At 43.7% G+C, this 13,141-nt stretch overlaps 1 protein-coding gene across 1 annotated transcript; it reads left to right on the plus strand.

Moving 5' to 3' along the window:
* Positions 1–140: 140 nt before the first annotated feature.
* LOC8050793 (acetylcholinesterase-1) lies at positions 141–10,137 on the plus strand. The gene is made up of 4 exons (XM_029968804.3): positions 141–207; positions 751–853; positions 2,817–4,329; positions 9,939–10,137. The coding sequence occupies exons 3-4, from the start codon at positions 2,837–2,839 to the stop codon at positions 10,069–10,071; spliced, it is 1,626 nt and encodes a 541-aa protein (XP_029824664.2). The 5' UTR covers positions 141–207; positions 751–853; positions 2,817–2,836; the 3' UTR covers positions 10,072–10,137.
* The last annotated feature ends 3,004 nt before the right edge of the window (positions 10,138–13,141 follow it).

The following is a 13,141-nucleotide window of genomic DNA, read 5'->3' on the forward strand; positions in this document are numbered from 1 at the left end:
CAATGAGACCTTTGCCCACATCCCGCTACACAATCATAATACTCGGGAGCCCGTCGTACTCCGCGGGCCAAGCTTTCCACGCTTGGATTAGGCAATCCCATCGAAAGATACCATTATCTTCCCAACTGGCTCAGTCCACTATCGCTGGACTATTCAGTATAAATATCTACTCGAGTTTCTGGATTCAACCGGCGAGGCCAATAGATTGTAACTGCTTCCCTCTTATTCCATTCTAATTTGTCCCATCTCTCATATTTGCTCACTCGTTATTTTTCTAACTTTCCGAAGTCATTTAATATTTCTCTTTCTCTCGCCTTTCTTGCCTCCGTTTATTTATATTTTTTTTAAGAAAAACGAGTTTCGATCTTCTTTAGAACAACGTTATCTTTTCACACTTTTTTTATAGTAGCACGCACTGATTTCTTTATATATATATACCAGTCTTGAAGAAGGCCTGTCTCAGGCCGAAACGTCGACTCACTAAATGCTTTAAAACTCCACCAACGTTTCGAAGTGCGACTTTATTACTTTATAGTCTTCGGCATCCTACGCTATATTTTCTTTGTCTATATATATATATATATATATATATATATATATATATATATATATATATATATGAAATAGATATTATTGAGGGGGTCATTTCAAATATCTCCCTTCGTGAAGACACCTTATCGAAACGTCACATGATCTTTCGTGACGCTATTGTGCTCTCCCTACAGCTCTTTGTGCTCTTATCTCGCACAGATATGGGAGGAGGTCTCCCAAGTGGCCCCAGTCTCGATCTCCCGGGTTGCCTGATATACACAGGCTCAAAACAGGCGTTGGGCTCGACTGAAGTTTTTCCACGGTAAGTCGTGTCCTTGAGATATTCACAGACTGTGTTGTTGCTCTACGCTATTTTATGTTACTTTTAAGGACGTAAAGTACGAACTTCTAGACTTTGGTTATAAACCCGATTTTTCCGAACGTGGACGCCGGACGTGGACTGTTTCTCCCAGTCGTCATTATCGTTATTTTTAAGTCGAGAAATAGCTTTTTGTGACATTCAGTTTTTCTCATTTATTTTACCTGCAGTTTCAAGAGCGGATAATAATTGAAGTTGCTATTGTTAAGACATTGACTTCATGAATAAAATGTGTCTCATCAAAAACAAAAGGAATGCCATTGACTCAGGCGTAACCCGCAGCGGCGTAGCCAAGGGAGGGAGGGGTAGTTACTGGGGCTTCATTCCCCCCCCCCCCCCCCCGCAAAATCCAGCCGACCCAATAATACACACAATCCTCTTGAACTCCCCCCCCCCCCCCCCCGCCCCCAACCCCCTTCAAAATATTGGACATCCCAGGCATCTCAGTGCCCCTTCCCCCAAAAAGAATTCCTGGCCACGCCACTGGTATTCTGTTAGTTACGGGATCTTACTATGTTTCTATTTACTTGTTGCTTAGCAGACCAAATGAATGGTCCCGGTGAGAAGGGAAGAAAGGGCGATGCAGAAAATATCGCACAAATTCATTGAACGCGCAAACGTTTTATAACAAATAGATAAAAAAAATATTGTCACTAAGTTACAAAACTTTCTACAATGTACATCTTCATTGCACACAGCTAGTACACAGAAAAAGCGAATGCGCACCAACGCTGGAGAAACACCGACACTGGGCAGAAATAGGTACAAAATAAACAAGCTAAGGTAAAGTGACAATGCCAATGAAACAAGCGAAAACGCAAACAAAAGATGTAAAACAAGTTGATAGTACTCTGCAATGATGTGGTGCAGTGAAGTAAAGCGTAGACACTGGATCGTGAATTAATGATTTACTTTAAGTTGCACCAAATACACATGATGGTGCGAATTGAACATAAAAATATGCTGACAATAATTTTCTGGATTTGTTTGTCCCTCGAGGTATTAGTTGCCAAAAACGTGTTGTTTGATTAACATCTCACTTGTTTCTTTTGAGTTTGGACTAACAGATGTCTAAAATCACACACATCTTAATTTCTCACGTTTTTTTTTTTTTTTTGTCTTTTTTTTTTTTTTACTGGCAGTTTTAATAAATACACAGCTGAGTTGCTCGTGGTATCCGCCCCTGCCCGGCCATGTAAATGTAAACAACTATAAAAACTGGGAATGTCTGAATAGTGGTTGGATTCGAATAACACTGCACCACATGCCGGCTCTCTTTTTTGTGTTGAAGCTAGAGATGTTGCGGAGCTTTTCTATTCGGAGCGGTATTTACAGACCCTTATACACGGGGACAAATTTCTGGCACTTCCGAGGAGAGGAGAGAGCACGTGCAGCTTTGACCAGCGCTCAAAATGGGAAATGGCACGCGTGCCGTGCCTTTGACTGCACTGCCAAGAAAGGTTGTGCCCGAGTACAGTAACAACACAGCTATATAAAGAAACAAGGAGAATAACTAGGGTGCCTTCATGCGCGCTAGGAATAACATGCGGTCAGACTTTATCTTTTGAGGACAGAAAGACACGCTACGATGACATACTGTCGCGGCTCGAAAGGCTGTATGTGTCTCCTTTTTTGCTGCTATATTGTTCAGAAGTTATCGGAAACCTTGACGCCTTCAGAAGCGCGAAAGGTATCTGCAGAGTCCTTCTGACTCAGACAACATGTGTACGCTCCTGCACATTATGTATCGAGGACATGGTGTTGATAAAGAGCTTGAAAATATTAAGTGCCCCCCGCCCTCCCTGGGCTTGCCTATTCTCAGTGATATCCACATTCTAATTATCTACTTAGTTTTGCAGCAGCCCTTTCAGTGCCACCCCTATGTGAGCACCTCTTTTAATTCCAGCATTCATCTTTACCGGAAGTATGAAGGCAACGCGGATCCCGCTTTTGTTGATGGCAATCTGCTCTTTATGTGAATCGACGAACCCCATTGCGAGGACAAAAAACGGAGACGTCGAAGGATTGCAACTCAACGTGTACGGCGAGAGTGTGCACGCGTTCCTGGGCATCCCGTACGCGAGGCCTCCAACAGGAATTCTCCGTTTCCAAAGACCTCTCCCCAAGGCTCCCTGGTCAAAAGTCAAGAAGACAAGGACCTTCGGAAAGCGGTGCTTACAAGAGGCGCCTCTGGACGTCCCGTCGGACCCGTACGCTCCGGTCCCCAAGATGGGAGAGGACTGCCTATACCTCAACATCTGGTCGCCGGCGACTCGGAATAACTCAAAGGCCGTCATGGTGTGGGTCCATGGTGGAGAATTCAAGGAAGGTTCCTCGGACAATCCGTTATTCGACGGATCCGTCTTGGCCGCCACTCAGGGCGTCGTTGTCGTCTCGTTCAACTACAGACTCGGCTTTCTTGGCTTTCTGAATGCGGTGAACGTGAACGCCTCCGGGAACGCTGGACTGTACGACCAGGTCCTTGCACTCAAGTGGATTAAAGATAACATCGAGGCGTTTGGAGGAAACGCTTCTCGTGTGACCCTTTTCGGAGAGGACGCCGGCTCAATGGCTATTCGACTTCATATTTTCTCCCCAGTCACTAGGGGACTATTTCAAAGGGTGATAATGCAAGGAGGTGCCTTTTACGCGTCGAGGGGCGTCGAGAGCACGAGCCGTGGGCTTTTGAAGGCGGATGCACTGGCGGTAGAGGTGGGATGCTCCAAGAGTACCCATTCCCTCGTGTCACACCCTCACGATGTTCTGGAATGTCTCAAGTCCCGTCCGGCTCTCGAACTTATAAGCGCCCAAGCAGAACTACACCTGCAAGGCATTGAATCGCCTCTGCCGACGTACGGTACTGAATTCCTGCCTCAAAATCCCGATCTTATCTTCGCTTTGAAAGGGTTCACTGATGCCGAAATCCTTATGGGGCATAGCGACGCAGAGAGTCGCAAGTTCATCTTCAGTGTGTTGGACGGTCGTTTCGAGTCACTGAGAAAGCAAAACAACATGACCGTCAAAGACGGCGAAGTTGCACTTCACGTGTTGCTCAGCGCACTGGGATATCGCCGTCCGTCGGCTTCCGAAATTGTTCAACAATGCCTCGGAAGCACGCAGCCGTGTGACCCTTCTGGTGTGGTGGAGGCGGTCGAGCGTTGCGCGAAGGACTTTGCCGTATTGTGCCCTTCCGTTGCTCTGGCCTATAAGCTAGCAGATGCCGGTCTGACTACCTACTACTACGCTATCAGCTACATCCCGGCGGATACTGAAACCTACTCGAGGAATCACGTGGATCGCCTGACGGAGGCTTCCCTCGTCTTCGGATCGCCATCAAGGTTCCCAGGAAAATACGAAGAGTCTGACCGAACGTTCAGCGATATGCTAATGCACATATGGGCCCAATTTGCTAAAGACGGGTAAGATTTCTTTTGCTTTGTTTTTGCATGTGTACAACACCGCGACCGACATAGTTAACACAAACACGACATTGCAGCTTTTCGCATTTCCCTCATACAAGTTAGAGTTGAGCAAAGCACGTCACCGCTTACGTTGGTGCATTTCCTTGAAATGCGATAAACCACTGATCCCGTGTTCTTGCTAAGTGTCCCGCGTTGTATACTTTACGTTTTGTGTTTTTTTTTTAATAGAAAAGGTTAAACATATGATGCAGTATGGTGTGAAACTACACAAACTGATCGCCGATATTTTTTTTCCCATTAGCTGATTGCTTCCCTTCGTTATATTATATATTCACTATTCCTCCCCTGTACGTCTAGCATGTGTGCGTTGGTGCTTGGGGTTGCGCATGCGCATGAGAAAGAGAGAGAAAGAAGGATAACTAAGTTTCCGCACACGAGTGAGACATTATTCGTCACGGTAGTAACGCGTAATAATCCTTGTTGAGACATTTTATTTTAAATCGTCTAGAGAAAAGGGGGCATGTATAAAAATATTTTAAAACAAATATGTGGTGGGGCAAATTCATTACTAGGACTAAACTTAAAACCGTTCTTGCATCATATTTATTTCCATTATTTCCAATTTTTCTCTTTTTTTTTCTTTCTTACTTTTAAAAGGTTGAGGCGGATTTTGAGATTTGGGTGATAAACAAAGTTCATATATTTGGGAGCTTCGCCAGGCTCAGGTATACCTTTTGCACAATAAAGAAACGCTTTACATATTTTTTTTCTTTTTTTTGCATACATTAAAATCGCAATATGTCCATTAAAAGTTCTTGTGGTGTTTATTTTTGTAAAACAAAAATTCACAACCTGGTCCCTTTCAAGGTAATTTACCAGCTTTGGATGATTATAACTTTCATAACATTCAATTTTATGACATAAATAATATATTCAGTGGCGTACCAACCTTTTCTTGAGGGGGGGGGGGGGGGGGGGCAAACCAGATCCCCCCCCTCTTCCCGGGGGGGTATGGTTCCCTTGGTATTCGTTGGGCGCCGCCGGCCAGTGTTTGCCCTGTCCAGTGGCGGCTGTTTCAGGGGAAAGGGGGGGGGGGGCAAAACACACACCTTGCCCCCCCCTTTTGAAAACGGGGGGGGGGAAACGCCCCCCTTGCACCCCCCTTCCCGGGTTGGTACGCTCCTGCATACATTACATTAAAGCTGAGAGAAATACCTGTTTACAAGTGCAAATCGTTATAGTTGAATAAAGTTATCTTGGCGAGAAACGCATTTGAATGCAACAGGAAGCTTTAAAATACCCAATTTCAACATATTTTTCAAATGCTAATTTAATTTTTTTGTATGATTGATTTTCGGTAAGGTATATAACATCCGTACATTCATAAATACAAAATGTTTGAAGTTATATTTTAAGACGCGAAGCTTGGTAGTCATAACTGGTATGTCTATTAATATTTTAATTCTTGGCCCCTTATCAGAGTATTCGTTGACTTCGATTTGACATGCGATTAAATAAAGTAAATATCCAATTTATGAACTTTAGAAACTCTGAAATCAAAATTACATGAATTTAAAAACTTGCTTCGTGAGAATTAAAAGCTTATAGATACTTTCTTCCAGAATGTTTACACAGACTGACTGGGTCATTGGGGCAAACAAGACATTTTCGACGTGCCTACAGCCCTATCAAATTTCTGCTTTTTCCTATTCTCACATTTCCAAGCACACTAAGCCTCGTAAAAAGGTGGGCTTGTTTAAACCTTATGCTATTCGTTTGATTATTTCTTTCGAAAAAAAGAAAGCTTGCGTACACCATTGGGATATACATACATTTACATAAAATGTAATTGTATGTTTGTGTTTTTTTTTTTAATCGGCTCAGAAAGTGATGCAGCTCATCTCACACACTGTTGCAACGCAAAAAAAAAAAAAGAGCAGAGGGCTTTCAGTTTTTACTCATAACATTCGGTACGCGACCTGTGGTTGAAAATGGTGAATAATAATAATAATATAATAATATATTTATCTGGCTCTGAAGAGCCGCGGCACCGCGGAAAGGCAACAGCCCGCACCATGAAGGCCCGCGATATCTCCATGGTCCCTCAATTTTATGTTAAAACGATTTGCTAACCCTAAGTAGTGAACCTTTAATCCTGTTTAACGTCGCTTTAAGGTCACAATAAGCGTTTTTTGTAACCTTGCGTTATTAGATGTTTTTATGTAATTGCATGTACAGTGCTCTTCAAACCAAACCTCGCCACTCGGTCACCCAAATATTGATATTTTGCACGCTACTCAACTCTAAATTTGTCACAACAGCTGTTAGAATGTCTTCACCATGCCAGGTTGTGATAGGGAATCAAGACGACACCACGTATAGTTAGTTGAACCGGCAAGCCCAGGAATAGCACAAAAAGTGACCAGAACTGAAAATCTCATGCCGGCGTTAAGTTTGGGGAACACTGTACCTCCGCATAGTGTATGAGAGCTTTTCTTTTTTTTTCTTTTTTTAATATGAAACAAAGACAAAAAAGCTTGAACGTGTCCAGCTTTTCATAAGGCTTAGCGCGCGTCGCGAAGCGCCAGTTGAAAAAAAGTGAAAGCTGTTCACTCCCCGTAACGCCGAATTGGAGTGCAGCTCTTGAGGAGGAGGAGGGAAGGGTACTGAGGGCCACAGTTTCTCGGGGGGTCACGTGACATACAGGAAAGGGTCACACGTGACCCCCCCCCCCCCCCGAGGGCACGTGACCTTGCTGGGGTCACGTGACCTCGGAGGAGGGGGTCCACGTGACTCCCCAGGTCACGTGACCCCCCAGGTTACGTGACTAAAATTTCCCCGCTAGATTTAGCGGGGAAATTCTACCGCTAGATTTAGCGGGGAAATTTTTTTTCCACTAGATTTAGCGGGGAAATCTTTCCGCTAGTGACCAAAACCACTAGATCTAGCGGAGAATTTTTTTCCGCTAGATTTAGCGGGGAAATTTTTCCGCTAGACTTAGAGGGGAAAATTTTCCGCTAGATTTAGCGGAAAAATTTTCCCGCTAGATTTAGCGGGGAAATTTACCCGTTAGGCACCGCGCGGTTACGCCGACGGCGACTTCGACGTCGACGCCGCTCAAGCCGGGAACGGGCGCCTAAGAGCTGCGCTCTAAAAGGGCGAAATGTCGCGCTAGGCCTACCTGCTCATTTATAATTATATTTTTTGGTTACCTTTAGCACCCAGTGCTAGCGGTAACGCGTTACAAGTAACGGTGTTACATGAACATGTTACTTTTTTTAGTAACGTAGCAACGGACTCGTTACTTTTTCAAAACTTACTTATTTATAGTAAAAGGGAACAGAGTTACTTTACTCGTTTCATCTTCCCAAGACCCGAAAAAGTACACTTCATTTCTTCCTTGCTCCTACACTTCGTTTTACTTTACGTCCAGACGCAGCCCGCTCTGTAAAACTGATGAAACTAATCAGAGAGCGTCAAGAGGGCCCCATATTGGCGTTCGTCGTGTTTCTGTACGTGGTCTATCATCGCTGAACCGAACGTAACCAAAAAGGCCGAGTCACTCCCGCTTCTCACGCTGTTTCATTGGTCCCATTATCTCGTAGCGTTGATCGGCGTCTGGACTTAAGCTGAGACGAAGTATAGGCGGCAGGCCATTAATTTTTGCACTTATGCCACATACCTTCAATATTTTGCCAGTGTTTTCCCCACGCAAAAAGTCCTGTTTAAGGAAAACCTCAACCTCCACGCCCTTTGTCCTTGCAAAAAAAAACGCTCTAGCCAAAAAAAAAAAAAAAAAAAAAAAAAACGCTGTTACCGTCAATTTATAAATAAAAAGTTACGCAAAAAGTACCGTGCGTTGAATTTTATCTCTAGCAGTAACGGTAAGGCGCTCCTTGTTATTTTGAGGTAACGTAGGTCGGTAACGCGTTCCTTTATTTTGCAAGTAACGAGTAACGTATTTCGTTTTTTTTTTTTTTTTTTTGACAACGCCTACAACACTGCTAGTTTCGCAGATATCCCGGATAAGTCTTTTGGAAGAAAATATTTATAAACTTTTACTTTTCCTTACTCAATTGAGAGAAATGTTTTGTTGTTTTGTTTTTTACTTGCACTTTTTTATTTTTAGTAAACAAGCTGAACGTGTGTATAAATGCATTTATATATTATGCATATTATATATTATACATATTATATAAGCACCCTACTTGGGGTGAACAGAATTCACAAATAAATAATAATAAAACGCTTAACTATTTGTTCTATTAAAGCCAACCAACACTACGAAAAAGTGCCAACAAATAATTAACAATCAGGCAAAATCAAAAGGCTGCGACATAGCTTCGCCTGAATCAATCGCCTGAATTTGCCGGGGCATGTCTGACATTTTAAGAATATATAAACATTTCAGCTTTTCTTTTGAGCAGAAGTCGCAATGTGATATTAAAGCCAACCAACACTATGAGAAAGTTCCAACAACTAATTAACGATCTGGCAAAATCAAAAGACTACGATATAGCTTCGCATCTTAAGATATAAAATACAAATAAAAAACGATATATTACATTTTATTTTTACAGAATGTATAAAACCAAACCAAAAGTTCTTCGTAGGGAAACAATATTTATAATGGCCTTTTTAAGAAAGTTTTTGTTGAAAATTGTACCTTTAGAGTTTCCTCCTGTCGTCAGTGACGTTTTTCGCCAACATAAATTTATTTGGTATCGTTGGCTTTTTTAATATAGATTTGTTTCAGCTTTCATTAGATTTATAATTTATCATAAAATCGAATTTTATAAAAGTTATCATAATTGAAACCGGGATAATTATCGTGAAAGGAGTCAGGTTTATTTATCTCTTTTACAAAAAACCAATAGCAATTAAATTTTTTATTAACATCTAGTGCTTTTAATGTGGTTTGAAAAGCCATGTAAAAAGTATATTTGTTGTGACATGTTATCTGAGCCGCCGAAGCTTCAAATACGCGATCTGTGACGATCGCCCAAAATCTTAAAATCCGCCTTTGGTCCTTTAGAAGTCAAAAACTCAAAAACCAGAAAAATATAGTGATATTTTTTTAAAGTTCCTGCAAATTGTAAGATGAAATCGCCCAGTTATAATGCACAGGGTGTATTTATAGGCTTTACATATGTGCTTTTAAAACCGCACGAAAGCTATAGAGTAATGCGGTCTGTGCATGTGAGTTATACGACTGCGAGTAACCGGGACATTCATGATTTGTGTGCCACTTGCCAAACTACTCCTTGAATTGGTGGCCACGCTTTACACGAAGCACGCCTGACCCGGTGACTCGCGGCCGTTTGTCGACGTAATGCAGTCAAACGCATTCAAACGCAACCGTGTGTACGGACCTTATTTTTGTCTTCATCATTTATTGTCAATCCATAGCCTAGGAGGCTATGTTGCTGACAGAAAATTAGATGTGGTACTTCCGACAAAGGAAAGTGCAAATGTTTCCTGCTGCGTCGGCACAGAACGTAGGGGCGAAAAAGCGGGGATCTATTCGTGTGATAGTTGGGAAGCGTCGTAGAAAGAGACCATCCCTCTAATTCACCCTTGTCGTCCTGTGTGTTTTCTTCTTCTAGGAAGCCACCAGCGGTGCACGGTACACTTTGGCCCCCGTTCTCCGAAGCCGGTCCCCTCTACGTTGAACTTGGTCCGGCTCAAAAGTTTCTAAAACAAATTGAGGCGTCTCTATGTAAACAGTCTAAAAAATAGTGTGTGTTCGAACCATCAAAAATAAATACCGTGAGAGACATCGCTCGCAAATTTTATAAACTTCAATTTCACGTGGTGCTTTGGTTCTCGTGGGATCGTGTTTCACATTTCACTTTTGCACAAGCAATGAATTTAGGTGACTAAACGAATGTCACTTCGCACTGAGGCGGCTGAGAAAAGGGGGGGGGGGGGGGTCATTATCCCTTTCCCCCCTCCCCCTCCCTTCTTCACGGAGCAGGGTAAAAATCCAATACATTGAGCGCTTGAAATAAGGAGATGGTTTACGTTTTCATATAAACCAACGTTATAAATTCAGAACGCAAAGAATAGATGCAATAAAATAAATACAGAAGCGCCAACATTTTGTTTGCGCTGATTTTGTCGCCTAGTGTTCATGGATAAGTTTCATATTTCTTAGGGAAGATCGGTGGCCGAAGCGACTAGCGCACACGAGCTCGGAACACGTGGAGCGAAAGCTCGCGCTGCAGAACCCAGGGATCCTGGGTACACTGTGCTAGAATATGGTGTAGCGTTTGGACCGGCGCGGCTTGGCAATGGGAGCTCGTGAGGCTGCGTGTAGACAATAATAGATCCTTTCCGGAATTCAGTCTGGCCACTTGATCACTATCATCATCATCTGAAAACGGCATATGAGCTATACTAATGGCGGCCTTCTGTTTACAGATGAAGGAAGAAGTTGAAGATGCTCTTAAGCAGATGATTCGTTGCCTTTACATTCTCGACGTTAGCGCGACGTGAAGCAGGAATTGGACGCAAGAGCTGCGTAAGCGTTCATTCCTAACTCGGCCCAGTCAATCTGTTAGTAGCACTCACTCGGCTTCAAAGCACCTTGAAGTATAGGACTCTATCAAGGCGTCTATATGGGTTGGCGCTTCGTTCCGACTGGCAGCATTTGGTTCGTCATCGACACTAAAAGAGATTGAGAAATAATTGTAGTGAAGTGCACATTCTCGTTTACCGATGACCTTTAAGTGACGGTGCCCCATTAAATACTGCAGACCACAGGTATTTGCCGCCATCAGTATAGTAAAAGATAAACTGCCATTTTAGTCACCAGATGGCACTGAATTCCAGAAAGGGTCTTTGCAAATTTTACAAACAGAAAATACACCGTCTGTGGGCAACGCTGCACAAAATCGTACCGCGATAGATTAAAACACCGAATTTCACGGTCGATTTAAAGAGCGTGGCAGCTATTTGGGAAAAACGGTATTTTAATCTGAGTGGCTCCCATGCTGGGACTACTAGGTGTGACTGTCTTATATAGTTTTATGTCACGCGCATTGCTTGACGAGTATGCTTGGGTCCTGGAATATAAAGATGTTTCCGATGTCTCCTTGAGCACCCGGCCTCCCGTTTCATCCCCGCTTTCGATCGCGCACGTGGCCATATTGGCGACGTCCGCGATCGAAAGCGTTGCTGTAGTCGGCCTTCCATGGTTGGCCGAATGTTGATTACGACGTCAGTAAAGGAGCTCTCATCGACGGAAATAGAAGTTATGGAAGACCTTCAATTTTGGCGGTGTCGGCAGTGTTGGTTTCAGAGAGCAATAGTTTCGGGCATCCACCATGTTTCTTACAAACACCATCGAACTTGTTCTTCGCAAGGTAAGGACGTCGCGAGAGGGAACCATGGGAGGGCGCCACCAAAACATCTTGCCGTTAATAGACGATTGCAAGCAAGGCGACTGGCCGCCGCCGTGCCTCTGCTCATGCGGACGAGCCCGTGCAGTCACAAGCTTTGCCGAAGCTATGCTCACGCGCAAGCTGCAAGTGTTGCACACATCGGGGTAATGTTACAGGAATAAAAGAAATATAACAAGGACGAAGGCCGGATAAAACAGAAAACACCTTGCCGTGCTGTCTCCCCCCCCCCCCTCCCCCTCTCCCTTAGTCTTGTCCTCGTATTTCTTGTGTTCCTTTTATTCCGGCTATAATTCCTGGCTTCTGCAGCGCAGGCTTCACTCAGCGTTCTCACAGCTGCCATACGCTAACAAGTTGTGCTCAACACATAGCTGCAGGGTTTACCGGACATTGCTTAGGTTCGGCGACTACCTTGAGCCCATCCACTGACTGAGCCAGAGGATTTGAACATCATCGTTAACGCGAACACAGGCTAAGGAAGCTTAATGTGAAAGCCTACGCTGCACTTGTTCGTCTCCGATACATGAGCGGCATTGCGCAGCGACACAAATTCCTGCGGTAAAGTATCGTTACATGTTAATAAACTTCCACCGCTTTCTGCCCCTTCTACGTAAAGCGCGTCAAGCTCAAACCAAATCTCATTTCGAGGCCCTTTTTACCCCAACCCCCATACTGTTCCGCAGAATAGTGAACCAGATTAAGTAGATGCAGTATTTCTGCATCTACTCAATGGGGGCCGAGAGCTCGTCAAGCCGTTTCGTGCGGCTTTTTTTCTCGGCCTCCACCATTGTAAACGGAAAATAAATATATTATTATATTATTATTAGTATTGATAGCTTAATTATTATTTATTTACTGCAACGAACATCTGCTGCGCTTTCGTCGCGCGACGCAGCGGAGGCTGGTTGCACTATTTCTCCACGGGGTGCGGTGCTGTCGGGGCCGAGATGCGCCCCGATGGCAAACCGAAATTTAAAAACCCATAGAGTTTGTGCGGTTTTTCAGAAACCCGTAAAATGCTTTGCGTGCCTTCTATCGTTCTGCGATTTGTTGATTTAGTGTTTTTCGATGATACTGAGCAATTTTCTAATTGAAACCATGCCCTTAAACACAATATTAAAAAGTTAATTACTCAAAAATAATTACCAACATAATTATCCTGGACTTTAATCATTTGTTTAAATAGGCCCTTGGCCCAGAACAAAAACGACACAAGCCTTTTTTGTTGTTGCGACGCGTAGTTTTCGCAATATCGAATTTGTCTACCTTTGGTGAAACACCCTGTATAGACAATTGCAAGCATGGCGCCACAAGTGGTGCCCCATGCGTGCAAGAGCGTGCAACGCGCGGGTGAACGTAGCTTTGGCAAGCTCGTAATCGCACGGGCGTGCCTGCTCGAGCAGAGA

Source organism: Ixodes scapularis, unplaced genomic scaffold (genome assembly GCF_016920785.2).
Source record: "Ixodes scapularis isolate PalLabHiFi unplaced genomic scaffold, ASM1692078v2 PGA_scaffold0__279_contigs__length_252992795, whole genome shotgun sequence".
Lineage (NCBI taxonomy): Eukaryota > Metazoa > Arthropoda > Arachnida > Ixodida > Ixodidae > Ixodes > Ixodes scapularis.

What these genes read in the sequence shown, in the direction of transcription:
- LOC8050793 (XM_029968804.3), top strand. Translation starts at nt 2,837, where the DNA reads ATGAAGGCAACGCGGATCCCGCTTTTGTTGATGGCAATCTGCTCTTTA. An exon ending in GCCCAATTTGCTAAAGACGG is followed by an intron (nt 4,330 to 9,938) that starts GTAAGATTTCTT and finishes TTCTTCTTCTAG; the next exon opens with GAAGCCACCAGCGGTGCACG.